At 35.5% G+C, this 17,814-nt stretch overlaps 1 protein-coding gene and 2 long non-coding RNA genes across 3 annotated transcripts; 1 reads left to right on the forward strand and 2 right to left on the reverse strand.

Moving 5' to 3' along the window:
* Positions 1-4,487: 4,487 nt before the first annotated feature.
* LOC127877700 (uncharacterized) lies at positions 4,488-9,567 on the reverse strand. Its single transcript, XR_008048651.1, has 2 exons — positions 9,163-9,567; positions 4,488-6,879 (listed from the first exon to the last, which is right to left on the reverse strand). It is a non-coding gene; the product is annotated as an uncharacterized LOC127877700 (long non-coding RNA).
* Positions 9,568-9,572: 5 nt separating this feature from the next.
* Positions 9,573-10,973, reverse strand: LOC127877054 (uncharacterized). Its single transcript, XM_052423012.1, has 2 exons — positions 10,674-10,973; positions 9,573-10,386 (listed from the first exon to the last, which is right to left on the reverse strand). Exons 1-2 carry the CDS (start codon positions 10,852-10,854, stop codon positions 10,232-10,234), a joined length of 336 nt encoding a protein of 111 aa, XP_052278972.1. The 5' UTR covers positions 10,855-10,973; the 3' UTR covers positions 9,573-10,231.
* Positions 10,974-13,541: 2,568 nt separating this feature from the next.
* Positions 13,542-17,613, forward strand: LOC127833581 (uncharacterized). The gene is made up of 3 exons (XR_008027496.1): positions 13,542-13,624; positions 16,866-17,014; positions 17,521-17,613. It is a non-coding gene; the product is annotated as an uncharacterized LOC127833581 (long non-coding RNA).
* Positions 17,614-17,814: the final 201 nt, after the last annotated feature.

Below are 17,814 nucleotides of genomic sequence, written 5' to 3' on the forward strand. Positions count from 1 at the left end.
ACATTTTATCTTTATTTTAATAACAACTTGTTTACAATGCAAACATGCGCCCGATATTATTCAACTTACTAATGGAACATGACACTTATCCGATTGCAGCGAGAATACAGTCATAAGAATGTGTCCTAATTCAAACTACACTGTTATACACAATACAATTTCAACTGCTACCATAAGACCAGATCGTCAGATTCTACGGTGAAAACAATTTGTGCAGTGTAACCTTTTCTTTTGCTTTGCTCTAATCGATAATTCACATCTTTCGCCATAAACCATTCGTAATCAAGTTTATGTTTTGAGCATTTCTCAACAAAATACACGCAAATTGATGTCGATTGCAACATATATTGTGTTTGTAACAATGTATTAGGTTGATTGAACTCGATTTTATAGACATTCGTGATACATATTTTTTTACATTGTTTTTGCCTTTGAACAAAAAGAACTATGAGCTGTACGTATGTACTCATAAACGCTCAGAGCATTCAAGAAGAACTTCAACGATAAAGCATAAGCTTTCTAAAGCAAAAGGTAAATTTCCGATGTCATTTTATGTAATTAACAGTAAATACTAAATATACGTCTCGTTGTGATTCACATCCATACGGTATTTTTCACACCTATCAGTCTATATGTTATCAGTGGGACGAAACGTCCAATGCCTCCCTACACAAATATGGGTTATGGAGGTTTCGGTAAATGACAAGTTCGGTAAATTGATTTATATAGTAAATGCCGTGGAGGTTTCGGTAAATTGGTATAAATAGGGATTATCGCACCTTTTGTCGATAAGCGTGTACATTAATTGAGTTGTTTGGCACTAATTAAATTATCTGTTTAGATGTACGGAGTTGATTTTATCAATTTAGAGATGTTTGCAAAGTGTTAATATTAATTATCCAGGCTTGCAACCTATTAATATTCTAATCAAGGGAGGTAAATTATATATTAAAAGTTTATCTTAGGTCATGATCTTTTTGTATTTTATATATGTTTTTAAACAATTAGTTGATAAAAACCTTAATTAAAGCGTATCAGATAAAAAATTAAATAATGTGGCTCTTACAAGAGGTGGCCTCCACGTGGCAAGAGCTGGGCAACATATTCATTATGTTGGCAAACTACCTCATGTTTATATAATGAGAAATTTTCGGTGGTTTAAAATACTTAGATCAAATATGTTTGTTTTTTATATAAATAAATTTCTCGCTTCTTTTTCCTACAATCAGGTCAGCATATAAGGTATTATTCTTAAAATAATCTAGATATGTATGTTTAGATCGTGAACATGCTTTAACACTGGTGGCCGAGTTTTTACATACACGACCAGTAACTTTCAAACTGTGAAATAAACAAACGTTTTCCTTCTTTAATCATGTTTTACAAAAAAATACTGGTGGTGACATCAAAGGATGTTTATTTGTGGTAAAAATAACATTATTATGTAATTGGGTAATTATAAAATTATCATGGTCATTTTCAAATAAGAAATCAAAGAGAGGATGAAGAAAAGACTACATCAAGCATGGGATGACTACGAAGAGGAGAAGCTGACAACCACTGAACTTCTGAGGATCATCAGCCACATCAATGCCCTGGGACCATCCACGGCGGTCCACCACATGCTCGACGCCGACGAGTTTTGAACAATGTGAATGGCTGATATTGTTGAAATGTCACATTAAATTGTACTGTGTCAAAAATGTATCTCATTTTTATTAAAAATGAAATTAAATTAAATCAGCATGCGGAGAATCTGAATGATAATAATGTGTCGTATTAATATTGTACTGTGTCAAAAATGTATCTTATTAATATGTGACTACTCCCTCATTTTTTTAAATGACATGATATATTCAAATATGTCCAATATATATATATATATATATATATATATATATATATATATATATATATATATATATATATATATATATATATATATATATATCACATTTAATTGAACTGTGTCATTAATGTATCTTATTTTTATTAGAAATGAAATTAAATCAGCATGCGGAATCTCTGAATGATAATATTGTGTCGTATTAATATTGTACTGTGTCATAAATGTATCTTATTAATATGTGACTACTCCCTAATTTTTGTTTAAATATATATATATATATATATATATATAAAACGGATTACAAAGTCAATCAGTTATTTTTTTTTATTCAACGGATTTGTTCAGGCTAAAAATGATATCAGTTATTTTGGCCGTAAAACCCATTGTTCCAGTACAGTAGCCAGATGCCTGTGTATTAAGTTGATAAGATAGTGATCATCACAGCAGCTTGCTATTACACAGTGTATTCATTCTACTGGCGTTGTGTTAGATGTGATTTTTATCAGTTTTCAATTATGTGTATCTCTTCGCTTAACTCAACGTTCAATGGCACGCGTACTTAACATAATTATAAAACATAACGCGTATCATTATATTACTTTTTATTAATTACGTACACGTATTAGATTTTATATATTGTTTTTTTCTTGTGTTTTTCTCAACCAGAAAGAAATAATAAAACATGTAATATAAAATTCAACATTTGGCTCTTACAAGAGGTGGCCTCCACGTGGCAAGAGCTTTGGTTTCATATTCATTATGTTGGCGAACTACCCCATGTTTATATATTGAGAAATTGAGTGTTTATCGGTGGTCAAAAATACTATTGTGCTTTATATTTAAACTGTAATCAGTTTTATTAAATCATATTTTACAAGAAACTTTTTTAAAAAGCATTAAACTGAATTGAAGATCTTACATTGATTCCGCCATTAATCATTATTTATTATTACTATTATGTTATTTAAAAAAAAGCACCAATTATAAAAAAAAACAGTATTGCGTTATTTAAATCGTAAATTAACCTACAATTTCCTAACAGAAATCGTTTTTCAGAGGTAGCTCATTCATTTCCCTTAATTCTTTACCGTTGGCATAGCATTAATTACTCAACTCAAAATTAATCCACAGTTTGCAAATAAATGCCCCTAATGTTATTGTAAGCCAATAATAGGTGTCATTAACACCTCGTTGTAGGTATACCACCTCTATAAAATCCAATTTACCGAACCCTCCACGGCATTTACTATATAAATCAATTTACCGAACTTGCCATTTACCGAAACCTCCAGCACCCCACAAATATCAGAGGCACGAACTGGTAGTGGCACGAATTATCATAGTGTCGTGCTGTGGTAAAAGGTAATGGCCTATAAGTAAATATATCGTAAACAAACCATATGAATTAATTATTTAAAGGCCTTACCGAACAATCCACGCAGAATGGAGTTTTGTGTTCGTTCCTCGGAAATAAACAAACGTAATATTCCCGCGATGTTTACTGTGTCAATGTTTTATGTAGTCGTGAAAATAGCGTTTTTAACAATTCGTTACTCTGCATTTGGAACCAAAATGTTTTTTTAAACAAAGTCCTTTCTTCAAGTCAGTAACAGCGTCGTTGATATGTCTAGTTGCGATGAATCAAAAATTTTATTGAAAACAAATCATTGAAAATAACTGTGCCTAACAATATCAGTTTCCGCATATTAACATAAATGTACACAATTAGAGGCAAAATTTGCTTCCTTCATATATGTTAGGGTTATGACTGCAAAACGACAAGGGCTCATATCCGCGGAAAGAGTTTTTATTGAACGTACGGGTTTTATAACAATCTGAACACTTCGGACAGTGGGCTACACATCGCCGGTATGGCGGAATTGTCCGAGGATTCCCGATTGGGTTTTTAATAAACTATTACACAAAGGTAACGAATATTGAAATAGAAAAAAATATCATATTAAATTATGTTCATACTGAACATTTTCTTCAACTTCATGATGTATTGATGAATGTGCGAAGGTTTTTCTGGTCAAACAATAAAAAACGGAACGGGTCGAACACAACGGAAATGTAATTCTGTCATTTTCCTTAAAAAGTATAATGTCCCTTACCGTGGTGTTAATTAAGGGCCACGTGTCAAATTGCAAGTATAATGTATCGGATTATAATCGATAATCAGGATAAATATACAGATAATTCAATAAAGATAAAGTCAATATAGGTACAGTATACGTGTTTGTTCATTGGAGTATCGCATGTTATAAAATAGTAATTATTTCATAATTTTCTTCACATGCTTCAAAGTCATTTCGTCACACTTATGACGTCATTTTGTGTTTTGAAATGTATTGATGCATGCCACGGGAGAAAGGGTAACTTTTCAGCGAAAGGGAAACAGCTGTTGATTATTGTCTTGAAAAAGGGGCATAAAAGAAACATTCACTCGTGATCATAGAACAATAATATTTTCACTTATAGCTGCGCCATTCTTGAAAATATATTGTATATGATCTCTCGTGAAATAACAAACGGTCTTACACTGACATGTACAAATATCCTCTATTTAATCTTTTTGCATAACACGTCGTTTCTGTTCGTTTATTTTCCTTTTTTAAAAACAACAAAAGCATTGGTGTATCGTTTCATCATTATATTCGATTTTGGGTTGAATGAGGTAATAATATACATTTCAACAGATAATTATATTACATATAAGTTAAATGTTGATTTCATATCAATAATTCAAATTAAAATTAAACCACCAAAAGCCCCTGTATTTTTCAATTGTTCAGAAGAGTGATGACATATAGAAAAAAATCACAAATGCAAGAAGGGGCGGGTCTTACAAAGGGTTATGGGTTACATAACCCAACTGTTCGAAATAAATATGGTAAAAATGTACAACTATTAGAAGTATACATGGTAAAACTGTTTAATAACAGTATATTAACGACTTTTGAATTCTTACATGCGAGTTTATAAAACATCATGGGGATGCTGAACAGTGAATAAAACTTGGCTGGCCTGGTTATGCAATTCACTACAATCCAAACACTTGTTCTGAATCAAACCCGTTTTGCTTCAGGGTCAGTTAAATCCTGATAATCACAAAAACAAGATATTAACAACAGTAAGTAAATTTTCAAAACAGAGCCAGTAAAACGAATCAATGTGTGATTAATATTTATGTATACATTTACAAAAACATAGTTGCGTGTATTTCATAATTCTAAAATTAGTGCTTTTGCAGGATGAGGCAGGTTTACAGGATGTTGGGTTCGAGTGGTTGCGATGAGTTCAAAATATAAAGAAAATAAAGAGACCACCAACAATTTGCTGTCAAGTGTCTAATGGTCAAGATATATTTCGGATTAAACACAAACACACAAGTGTTGGTCTTTTTTAGAAGTAATCGCCCAAATCAGCCCAAACGCGACAAAACTCTCGGGAAGATATCAAATTCAGGCGACATACTTTGTCCCACTTTTGCCGAGCGCTCCGGTCCCACGCACTTGTCGTTGTAACCTGAACAATGACCACTATGCACTTGCAGGTTGTTTCGAAGTGTATTAATATGAACAATGTCAAATTTCACAAGAAAGATGTGATTTAAATTTTAAAAATAATATCATAACCTTCGATTGGCAGAAAATAAACAGCTCAGCTTGTAAAACCACGGGGTCATGTAGTTTCAGAGAAAATTAGGTGACTCATTTTATATTGAAGTATGTATAATCACTGTAACCCCACGCAGGGGTAAGGCGCCTTACTTTCGTTCTACGATGATTTAAAAAGAGATTTTGTGATAAAAATAAGGACCTAAATAATCTACCTAGGCAAATATCAGCCTTTGACTCACAATTTGTTATTCACTTAATTAACATATACAAAGAATAAATGGCGTGTTGTATTTCAATACATACGGTATTTTCGAACAACTATAACCTTCTATTCCATAAAATGAATATCTGAATTGTAAAGTATGCGTCAGTTGTAAGATTGAAAAATAGTGATGGTAGTAGTAGTTGTAGTAGTAGTAGTAGAAGTAGTAGTAGTAGTAGTAGTAGTAGTAGTAGTAGTAGTAGTAGTAGTAGTAGTAGTAGTAGTAGTAGTAGTAGTAGTAGTAGTAGTAGTAGTAGTAGTAATAGTAGTAGTAGTAGTAGTAGTAGTAGTAGTAGTAGTAGTAGTAGAAGTAGAAGTAGTAGTAGAAGAAGAAGTAGTAGTAGTAGTAGTCACAGATTATACGTTTCAGAAATCATGCATTATACAAATTACACGTTTCAGAAATTATACTTTTTCATTGATTCGTATTTTTGAACTGTGTTGAATCAATTTTTTATGACTTTTTTCGTTGAGTCGTATTTTTTAACTGTGTTGAATCAATTTTTTATGTTAAAAATTTAATAACAATAAAACGGAAAATGTGCCAGTATAACAAAAAAATATGAAAATATTTAACAACAACTGAAACGACAAAAACTCGCATTGTGAAGGAGATCAAGTTGATGTTTGTGGATTAATGTCCCAATGTTCATTTATGAGTTAATTTGTATTTCAAAGTGTATGAGGTCCTTACGCGTCCGTTACTGCATTTACTTTCTACAAACAAGGACGTTTGGTCGAATACTGAATTATAGCAGCAATTTACAGCAATTAAGTTATTGTCACTGTATATGTACTTTTGGTGTGCTGTTGGGCGGAGATCCGGAAAAAAACAGAGGACATCCCTCTATCCGAAGAGCAAACCGGACATGTGTATATTAGTTCCCCGGTGATGCCTCTCCCAGCTGCAATGCGTGGCTCGATGACGTCACAGTTTGACAACCTATGGCGAATTTCGTGTCCGGCCAGCAATAACAACAGGAACGGACGCCAATATTTACCGCTCACTCCCCTGGGTCCGCCCATCATCCCACCGCCACTTCTGGCTCCGTCACTGCCGCCATTTCCGGCGCCCATACAGAACGGGCCCGTGCAGCCGCCATTACCGCTTCCACTGACTACCGGAAACATCGGGTTGATGCCGCCTGTAATGAAGAATGCAGTGCTCGTGTATATACGCGCCATGTGACATCTTAAAACAAAATTTGTTGTAAAATATGGAAAAAAACATCTTCATTATCCTGGAGACATTTAAAAAAATCGGATTTATCCATTAAGAGTCATTATTCCATGCAACTCCATCCAGCTCCTTCTTTCATAGCATGAAGTATAATTTGGACCCCTATATCACGTTTCGATTTATTTTCCGCAAAGAAGCGGGACGGGCAAACGATACAAGCGAAATTTATGATCCGAACTCACTTCGTAGGCATCGCACGCTCGAAAATGACCTCAATTCATCAATTTCCCCACATAAGGCCACTGCATAGACACAGTTTAAGTCATTTTACTAGTGAAATACATGTTCAATTAAACATACATAGGTCATGCACTATAGAAGTTTAATAGATTATAGCGAAAATTTGCGGATGCGTAATGTTTTCTTTAAATAGTGCATATATAATGTACGTATTCATTAAATGTGCGTGTTTTGTTATTCTTAAAGCGGGACTGCACGATTTTGTCAAATCTTTGTGAATTTATATAAAATGTGTAAAAAACACATAAGACATATATATCGATATGAATTAAAATAAAAGTTAAGAAGAACATGTGTCGAAAAATGCGAAATAAGCCAGATATTTTATTCTGAAATCGAAAATGTCTGTATTATAGTCGAATTCGACAGCATGCATATAATGCATGTACGATGTGAATCTAAATTTATTTTTACGGATCATGTTAATTTCCGGCAACTATATCTATTCATACGACACACAAACACTAACTAATAATAATAATGATAATAATAACTTTATTTCATGAAGAATTCACATTAAGAAATAATTTCTTTTTTACAATGTGGTCTTCAGTAACAAAACACAAGTATATATTTTGAAACATGCATACGAACATACAAGGGTAAAAAGGAAATGAACTATACAGTTAAATGTTATAATAACTTCCTAATCAATTCCGACGACGTCGACGACGACGAAGACAACGGCGACGATGATAATGATGACGATGATGATTATGATAATACAAAATATGCAAAATGTGATACAAAAATCAATCTTTCAAAAATTAATCTTTCAAATAAATCACATCAGACACATCACAACAAAGTATTAGCATAGAAAAATTAACAAATGAGCATACATATATATCAATGATTTGTTTGTAGGTATTCTTTAAATTTTATTTTGAATGTAATACAAAAGACGAATGCTTCGGTTATTGTAGGAACATATGTACGAAATATCTTCGTCACAATCGGCTCGGGGCGCTAATCTGTCTTTGCTGCATTTTATGAAATTGGTCTTCAATGTATAATTTTTTTCTTGACTATTTTGTGTTATTGCAACATATTTTTTTATCAATTTATTACAATTTAACATATATAAAAATCGTGCAGTCCCGCTTTAATATACATATTACAAAACACTAATTGAGATTATTCTTCAAAAAGTCGTCGCACACATAAGGCCTTTCTTTGCATTCATTTACACATTAATGTTATTCAATCGGTTAACCACGGGTGGTCGGATGGAAGGACATGTGCAATTTATCATGTTACCCATTCAGTGTGGGCATGAAAATAAACAGGTCAAAACTTAAATTGAAATAGAGACAAGGGCGTTGTCTATGTGTTTTACCATAACATGAAGTACAAAATGTCATCTATGTGTGATATCATAACATGAAGTACAACATGTCATCTACGCATATTGAGGTTTTTGATAAGGATACCATCAACGGGGTCATCTGTTATTTGTCTTTTTATTTAAACACCGTATTAGTGTATTTTAAAATTTGCCGCATTAAGACACTATTACATTAGTTGAATGCTAACCCATTTCTTTATGGGTGGAAATTATGAAAGCGGTGATACAATTCGGAACCCCTCGACCAAAAGATGGACACTATATTAGCTGCGTTCTTTGAATATTGGGTTTAATACATATGCTTTATAAACGTCTCAAATCAGTATGTGCAGTCCGCATAGGCTTATAAGGAACGACACTTCCCGCCAAGACAGGGACGACACTTCCCGCCAAGACAGGGACGACACTTCCCGCCAAGACTGGTTATTTAGTCTAGAAGATACTTCTTTTAAACAGTTAATTCCTTAAAGGCGGAAACTGTCGTCCCTGATTAGCATGCGCGAACTCCTTTTAACATCATTTATGCATTAAACTCCGTTTTACAAGAACGAGCCTCATAATTTGTTGATGAGGTTAAATGAAAAAACGAAATAACAGAACCTCCGCTTCCCGGACACATCGGCCCGAAACAACTAGAAGACGCCCGCTAACGACGTTAATAGCTCCTCATGTGTCCATCCCGCCACCTGAAGCGCTCCCGTCACTGTCTCAAACCGACGCTGCATTTCAGGGATCACAACCCCCGCCACTGCTTCCGGTTTCTGAACCAGATCCACAAGAGTCTCTTCCAGCACTTGCGCCGTCACCGCTCCCGGATGATGAGAGCCCCTTGCCGCTTGAAGAGCTCATACCGGATGCTGTAGTGGTTGGTTCTTTTGTGGTTTATTCCAATTTTGCTGTGACGCGGAATGTTGCAAAGATCCTAGAATGGTATTGGTGGAGAGTCTATACTTTTTCTCTAAAGTAAAAATGCTTAAACATGTAATGCATCATCATCCATATCATCATCATAATCATCATTATCACAATCATCAGCATCATCATCATCATCATCATCATCATCATCATCATCATCATCATCATCATCATCATCATCATCATCATCATCATCATCATCATCATCATCATCATCATCATCATCATCATCATCATCATCATCATCATCATCATCATCATCATCATCATCATCATCATCATCATCATCATCATCATCATCATCATCATCATCATCATCATCATCATCATCATCATCATCATCATCATCATCATAAAAATAATAATAATAATAATAATAATAATAATAAAAATAATAATAATCATCATCATCATTATCAGAACCGACATCATGATCATAATCATCAAATACAATAGCATCCCCGTCGCTACCATCATCAACCGACACATCATCATCATCATCATCATGATATCTTCATAATCATCATCAACATCGTGAGCAACATGATTATAATCAACCTTATCATTATTATTAGAAGCAGCCTCAGAAGCAGTAGCACCACCATCTACATCATAATCTATCGGCACCATCATAACAATCATTCCTATTCTCATCCTTCTACTATTCTTCGTCAGCATCATCAGCATCATCACTTCCACAAACCCGCTCAAAAAACATCACCCCCACCATCATCATCACCAACACTACCACATATCAAGTGATAATTCTACACGGCTCTGAATCCACGCATGCGCACGTCTGACAGCCAGTCTCATCTGTTGTGGTGCTTAGTGTGTAGCCATCGTTGCGCGGCAACATGCACATGTCGTTGCACTTTCGGTACGTGTCGCTGCTGATCGAAAGTGCACCTGGTTCGTGTAAAGTAAATAATATCGATCTTAATCTTCTAAGTTAACTCAAGTTTTGTTTTTAATGCAAACGTCATGCATAATACATATCCTTTTGAAAATAGCTAAAATACGTTTAGTTGAAATAATGACGCGAAATACGATTGATAAAGGTAAGGAACAAAATGCTCAATAATGCACTCGCTAAACAAAATATATTTAACGCCTTCTTTTAAATCACGATATGAAACGCATCCAAACGGAATACATGTGCAAAACCCTTCTGCATCTTGAAACATATTGATTACCATTCTCTTTGTTGGTCTCATGCGTGTCGGCACTTTCGTTCATCCACCACTTGCTTGGACAATTCTTAGGCGTCGGTGTGCATGCATGACTCGATGACGTCGCCTCAGGTCGCATTGCACAATCGCAGACTCTGCACTTCCGGTTGTCCACAGCCAACGGCGGGCAGCGGTTATTCTTCATTTCCGGAAGTGTTTCCAGAATGTTGGAAAAGGAATTGTTGATACGACATGCCACCTCCTACCGACCGGAGCCCCGGTACGCGAGCGAGGGAACTTCCGGGGTTCCAAGGTACTTGACATTTAGCTGCGATTATAAACGATTTGACTTTTCATATAATAATACTAAAGGAATTATCGAACTATAATAACTTCTCTTCTCAAACTACATGTTACGGCTAGTTTGACATTTGTGCTTCTAAAACTACCAGTAGAATTGCTACTTAATATTGATGATTGAATAAATACCAAATCATTAATACGTCAACAACAGACAATCTTTATCTTAATTGTTTACTGAAGTACGTGCCTGATAAAATCAAGATCTATTTATTAAGAAAATAACGACAAATATTCACAATTACAGCACTTCATAAAACAAAAACAGTATTATCATCACTGTACCATAACAAATAAGTAGAATCAAAATCGACGCCCAAATGACATCCGACCTATTTGTGAATAACAGCGTCAAGAATAATTATGTCATTATTATTGGCACGAAAACAGCGCTGCACCTCGCGCGTGTTACAATTTTGCAAAAGACGTCGTTTCCGAAAACGTAAAATATAAAAGGGCTGTTCGATGTTTGATAATTATGCAAGTAGCTGATCCGTGGTCTAGTGGTAACACACTGGCTTCACAATCCAGAGATCGCTGGTTCGATCCCCCGCTGCACCTAACGTACTAACTCGTCTTTCGCATGAGACGTTAAACCGAGGTGCAGTGTACTAGGTGCTATACACCGGGCACTAAAAGACCCAGGGTCACCTCTGGAACGGGGTGTCTTCTGTATCTTGCACTATCCCCCGTAACCAACTAACACGTCTTTCTGGGGGCGATGGCCATATGGGAGACAATCCCGGTGCACTCGATAAAAAACAACAACAACAACAACGATAATTATGCAGTAAGACGCTTATATGATTACCATATTAAACACAATTGAGTTACGGCGTATCAACGCGGCTTTCTGTCATTATGGGCGTAAAGGAAGGCTTTATCAGCCCGTGTTCTTAAAATGCGTGACAGTTACTCGAAGAATACATTCAGATTACGGTTAGTTGCGTGACAGTTACTCGAAGAATACATACAGCTTACGGTTAGTTGCGTGACAGTTACTCGAAGAATACATACAGCTTACGGTTAGTTTTAGTGATATTCGACCCTATGTTGGCTCGACTGTTTCAAATGTTTGCGCTTTAATTATAATACATACAGTTCCGTTTTCTGGCTAGAACTGGTGTCAGATTTCCGAACGCGCGATTCAAGTTGAACTATAGGAAAATGTTTGATAACAGATATATGTTTAAAATTTGAATTGCTAATGATCTGCTGTTAAAAATATGTAATAACCGACATGTACCTATACATTATTAAGAGATGCTTAACTTAAAAAAGACAAATAAATATTTTCAGTACTCTAAAATTCTTTCGTAAGGGTTAATACAGTTGTGTTCTGTGGTGATATTATTACATAAGTATTTACGTTATGATGGTTGTGTTTCTTTCTCAATCTAAACTTCTTTAAATCATCTAAAATGACTTAAGGTCAGAATTGTATTAAAACAATTCTTGGTGTTTTCCTCGCTTCCTTTATTTAAAACTGGCCGTAACTATGTTCATCTTTATCTTGTTTGTTGGAAACTACACAATACCTGAAACGTTAACACATCACATGACGCATATTTCTCTGGGCCGCAGGTTTCTCGGTACAACAGTGGAGAGTTCTTCCGTAGTGCCTCTGCTACAGAGTCTGGTGCAACAACTGAGTTTATCATAAACTCGATAAAGAACATTCTTTTTGAAAGATGAATAGTTTATTAGTGCCAGTTGTATTTGTAATCTAACATTAAATGCCAAGCAAAAATACTTGTAAGTCAGTAAACCATCATTGAATTAATTGGGAATTCATTATTTTCTTTTAGTAATCAATCTCAAGGGTAATCCTAAGTTATAACCGTTCCGTCCAAAAAGTCTTCAATCAGGATCATATTAGTCGACAAGTTTGAAGTGAGTGGAAACTTGAACGTTTGATGCAAACAAGAAATTACACAGCTAGGTTTTTTTTCAATAAATTATTTTGTATAACGCTATACTGACATTTTGCTCAATTCTGATCTGCTGTCGTTTGACGAAGCCATGCTTTGGCGCTCGTTCGACCCGCCGTCACGGACAGTACTGCAGACGACAGTCCGTACCTCAGTCGACTTCCTGTTCAGTCGTCTGGAGAAACTGCACGGCCGGATATTGGTGTGTCGCGCCTTGGGATATTTTACCTTAGGTGGGGGTTGAGTCACTTGTATTCAAGTCTTGTTCTGGGTAAACTGGCCTTAAAGCACTTAATTCGGCCTTAACTAGATTTTTGTTAAGAAAAGATTGTACACTAACCAAATAAAAGCGGAACATGTCTTCCCTGATAAGCCTGTCCGGGCCACAAATGCTAATCTGGGACGGCACTTTTCGCACATGCATTAAGACCAACTTTCCCATAACGAGGATCACTTGTTTATCTACTTGCCAGCACATTAATGGAAGTCTCGTTTAGCAAAAATCCAGTTCAATATGGATCTTTACTTCAGCCAATCACGGAATCACCGAGGCGGAGCTTGATGACGTGATGTCCTGCGATGATGACGTATTAAATGACGTCTACACCTACTGGACACCGCCCATGCGCAGACTGCCCCCTCTACTTCTCGTGTGCATACGGGCGGACATCGACCAATATGTCGGTACTGAACTTTACTGTTATTTTCTCGTTTGAATTTAATGTTTTACGAACGTCGAGCTGATGAGAAAACAATGATGTTATATGTACTATGGCGATTTATATTGGGATTTCCAATTCATTATCAACATCGCATGTTATTAAAATTAAGATAAAGCGGTTATCGCAACGCGGTTGAACGTCTGCCTTAAGAACTTGTGATCATATAGGTTCGCTACCACTTGATGTTTTCTGATTTGTTTTCAGCTGAGAAACACTTTGTTCAACTTTCTTTAAATGACTTGCTTATGACTTTAGAATTGCAGAGCAGTGTTGAGATTAGCAAGGAAAAAAGGCTGATTTTATGAATTTTAGGCACTATGATATTCACAAACAAAAATTTTCATTGAGTACCATTGGTTCATATTGAGGCAGATAATTATTTCAATTGTATAACTTCAATTGATGCCAAAATGGCTCAGCAAAATGATTTGGAAAATCCGTATACTAAACAAAGCGTCGCACTGTAAACTTCGATGGTATAATCATGGTGGACATCGGAACGTACCGAGCTAGAATCGGGTGTTTAACGGCCAGGTCTGGGTCTCTTTTGGACCTAGACACACTTCGGGTGGTTGGCGTTTTTGGCTTTATTGGTATTCTCATCTTTATGGCCGGCGTCGAGTTAAATCCGGGACCGTTTCAGGTGATAAAAATCTTTGTGAACATTAGAATTTGCAAATTATGTATCCCGCGTATTAAACTTTTTCGACATAGCTGTATACGCCAGCTTTTCACCTTACCTGACCTTTGTAACTGTCCCATAAAATTCAAATAAAATTTCCCGCGGCTAGGTCACAAAGAATACACTTCATTTATCCCATAGGCTGATATGAGCATACGACCAGAACATTGGAAACATGTCCGCGTCTTTGTAACACTGTTTTACTGCGTGTTCAGCATGAAGCAATTTTATCTCTAATGAAAAGGCTTACTAGATAGAACAGTTTTACACTCAATCTCGACATCAATACAGTTTGTGCGTGCACCTTTTATTTTAAGAGGATTGCCAGCGCGAGAACTTTTCTACTTAAAGGCTATGTTCTCATATTTAGTTCTAACTTCCATATTCCTGTCAACATGTTAACATGTAAAAGTATAAAGAGCAGTGGAAGCGAGGCCTCACTTTAATGCATTGCATTTCAACCCGCGAGGTATCAGGGTCAGTTCGCGGTTAGTGTGTGTGAATGTCAGAGTTTATATACAGGTCATCGCTGCGTCTTCACGACTACCTTATGTGTTGACCGGAGTTCGCGGCCAGTAAAATAATCGTTATATAATAAAGACGATAAAGCGTGAACTAGGTGAACTGGAATTTTCTTTAGACCAGAAAGATGTTAAATGAAGATATCCAGCGATATAATGGTATGTCAATAATATATTCTTAATGTGTTCTCAACAATACCATGATAAATATTATTTTTAATTAATTTAACAAGAATTATTCCACTATATTGACTAATGTATTAAGCATGAGCGCGATGATTCTCGATACTGTTAATAAACGAATCAAATAGCAATGCCCGACAAACCACTAAATCAGGTTTGTTCGAAGAACGCGCGTATAAATATTTAAAATATGTACGGATACTAAGCGTGTGGCCGGTTGACTCGTATGTTTTAATTTCACTTCCATTCTTCTTTTGGTTTTCTGTTTTGAATCTATAGGTTTATGACCAGCAATATGTAATAATGTAAAATAAGCCGCGAAAACTCCGCGTAACATCCCGTACTGTGTGTGATGCAGCTACGAACTGCACAGAAAAAGACATTCGCTATCCTTGATCTCATTCATTGAACTCTTTACCTTTTATAAACAATCAACGCCGTATATCTTTTTTAAAGATATTTCTTGTTTGATATAAAGAAGTTCAATTTTTTATATAAAGAAGTTCAAGTCTTTTCTTTTTAATAGTCAATGTAATTGATGATAGACCTGACAGAAAATGATGAGGCAGTGCTATAACAAAATTTTACAGAAGAAAATTTAAAACAATGGCCAGAAACTTTACTGATTTATCTTAAATATTTGTACTCCTCATAATAATCAATACGTCCCTGTGACGCAATCAGTAACGACTCTGGATCCATTGACCACTATTATATTGTCACTGCATTGGTTCGAACCCCTGTAGTTTTTTTTCCAAATAACTTTTCCATCAATGATCATTTATATATGTGCTTATGATTGAAAACGCTTTTGATTTTATGTATTTAAACATTTTTTAAGAGCTCTATGGTGCTTTCAAGCTCTAAATGAAAAAAAATGTCCATGAATTTGTTCACGGGAACTTGTCCGAACTACAACAGCAAGTTTGCAGAAGCTGATTTGATGTAAACTCAAAAATAAAATTTATAAAAAACTCATAACGAATAATATCTTATGTAAATACAATGCTATTATATATTAACATGTCAATGGCATCGCTTTAATGTTTGTGCATAAACACATTCCAGTTGATCGAAAACGAATTGTTTAAATGTGGGATCCGACTGGAGACAGGAGAGATAAATTAGCGTTTAATAAGATTGATATTTAAAAGTTGAAGAATAATAAAACATGTTAAGAGAGTGAAAACGTTTTTCATAATATATGAAACATTATTCGCTAAAATGTTTGATAGATCTGTTTTCTTCATAATATAAGGTAGATCTATATTATTTTAGTATTTCAATAATAAATATATAAAGCACATTCTATTATCCATAAACATATTATGTATGAGAGAGCTGCGTCTCATTTTTTTATTTTTCTATCTGACTTCAAATGAATTATATGACCATTTTTCTGTATTAAAGGTTGTTACATCATTGTCACTTCAAACACCGTTTATGGTAACAGAGTTTAAAATTGACAATAAACTTGAAGCAGATTTTTTTGTTAACTATATTGATACTAACGTCAAATGTAGCGTCCACGATTCCACGATTCCGATAATCTAGGTATACACAAATTTACGGGGGGGGGGGGGGGGGGGGGGAATGCCCCCTGACCACCCTACATTGACCTTATATACTGCCTCGGCTAAAATTTGGGTCTGGCTACGCCACTGCTTTAGCATCAGCGGAAGTGGTAAATTAGCTACATTCTGCATGTAATAAGTCAAGGCATTTTAAAAGTACATGTACTATATACACACTGCGCGTATTTTTGTAATGCTCTGTGATTGACTATAATTAACAGATGTGTTGTTTTTTCACCGCAGTTGAGCGCGGTGCAGACGGTGCGCGCGTGTTGAACTGGTACCACCGTCAGTTTACGGAAGCTGCGCACGAGCGCTACTGCGCAGATTAAGCGCAGAAAAGCGTCTCCATAGCAACCTAGCTGATTTCTTCGCGGGAACCTGGGCCAATGGTAGTATTGTGCATAATTATGATATGTATGGACAGTTAGTCGTTATATCAGAAAGATAATCACAATATCGAGTATGCAAACAATAAAAAATATAAGTTGATTGTTCAATCAGGCGCAATTTGCTATGTGAGTCTTTGATAATTTTTGATCCTCCAATAAAGAAGTATAATGAGGAACATTATCGTATTCATGAGTTTTTAAACGTTTCGTTATTTTCGAATTTCCGCAAGTCATTTTTAAATAGAGACTTTTGACATTGGTTTTACTAATTCACTCCCTGTAATATCGAAATTTTCACCGAAAATACATGTAACCAAATTCATGTGCTAGCACGTGAGTATCTATATAAGTCTCGCTTAAGGAAAACCGGACTTTATGCATGTGCTTACATTGTCCCGGATTAGCCTGTGCTGACTGCAGAGGCTAATCTGAAAGGCACTTTACGCACATGCATAAATACCAGTTTTCCGAGATTGATGCTAAAATAAGCTTTAAAGTGTTTTTAGTGGAGGTAATAGAAGAGAACCGCTATGGGACGTCACAGCCCTTTCGCTTCAGAGAGGATGACTACAACAATCGGGCTCTCAACAATCTGCCCTATCTCCGCGGTCACGTTGACCTTCTCAAGAAGGAGTGTCTCGCCAATGTGCACTTTGGTTACACGCACTTCTTGTTGAGTAACCTTTATGGTTAAGAAATGTTACATCGTATGTTATAATTACTCACTTAAATTGTTACGACCTAACGCTCTACCTTTGGTTTTAGTTGTCGTTTACTGTCATTGCTACCACTGTAACTAG

This window comes from Dreissena polymorpha, chromosome 1 (genome assembly GCF_020536995.1).
Source record: "Dreissena polymorpha isolate Duluth1 chromosome 1, UMN_Dpol_1.0, whole genome shotgun sequence".
Classification (NCBI taxonomy): Eukaryota; Metazoa; Mollusca; class Bivalvia; order Myida; family Dreissenidae; genus Dreissena; species Dreissena polymorpha.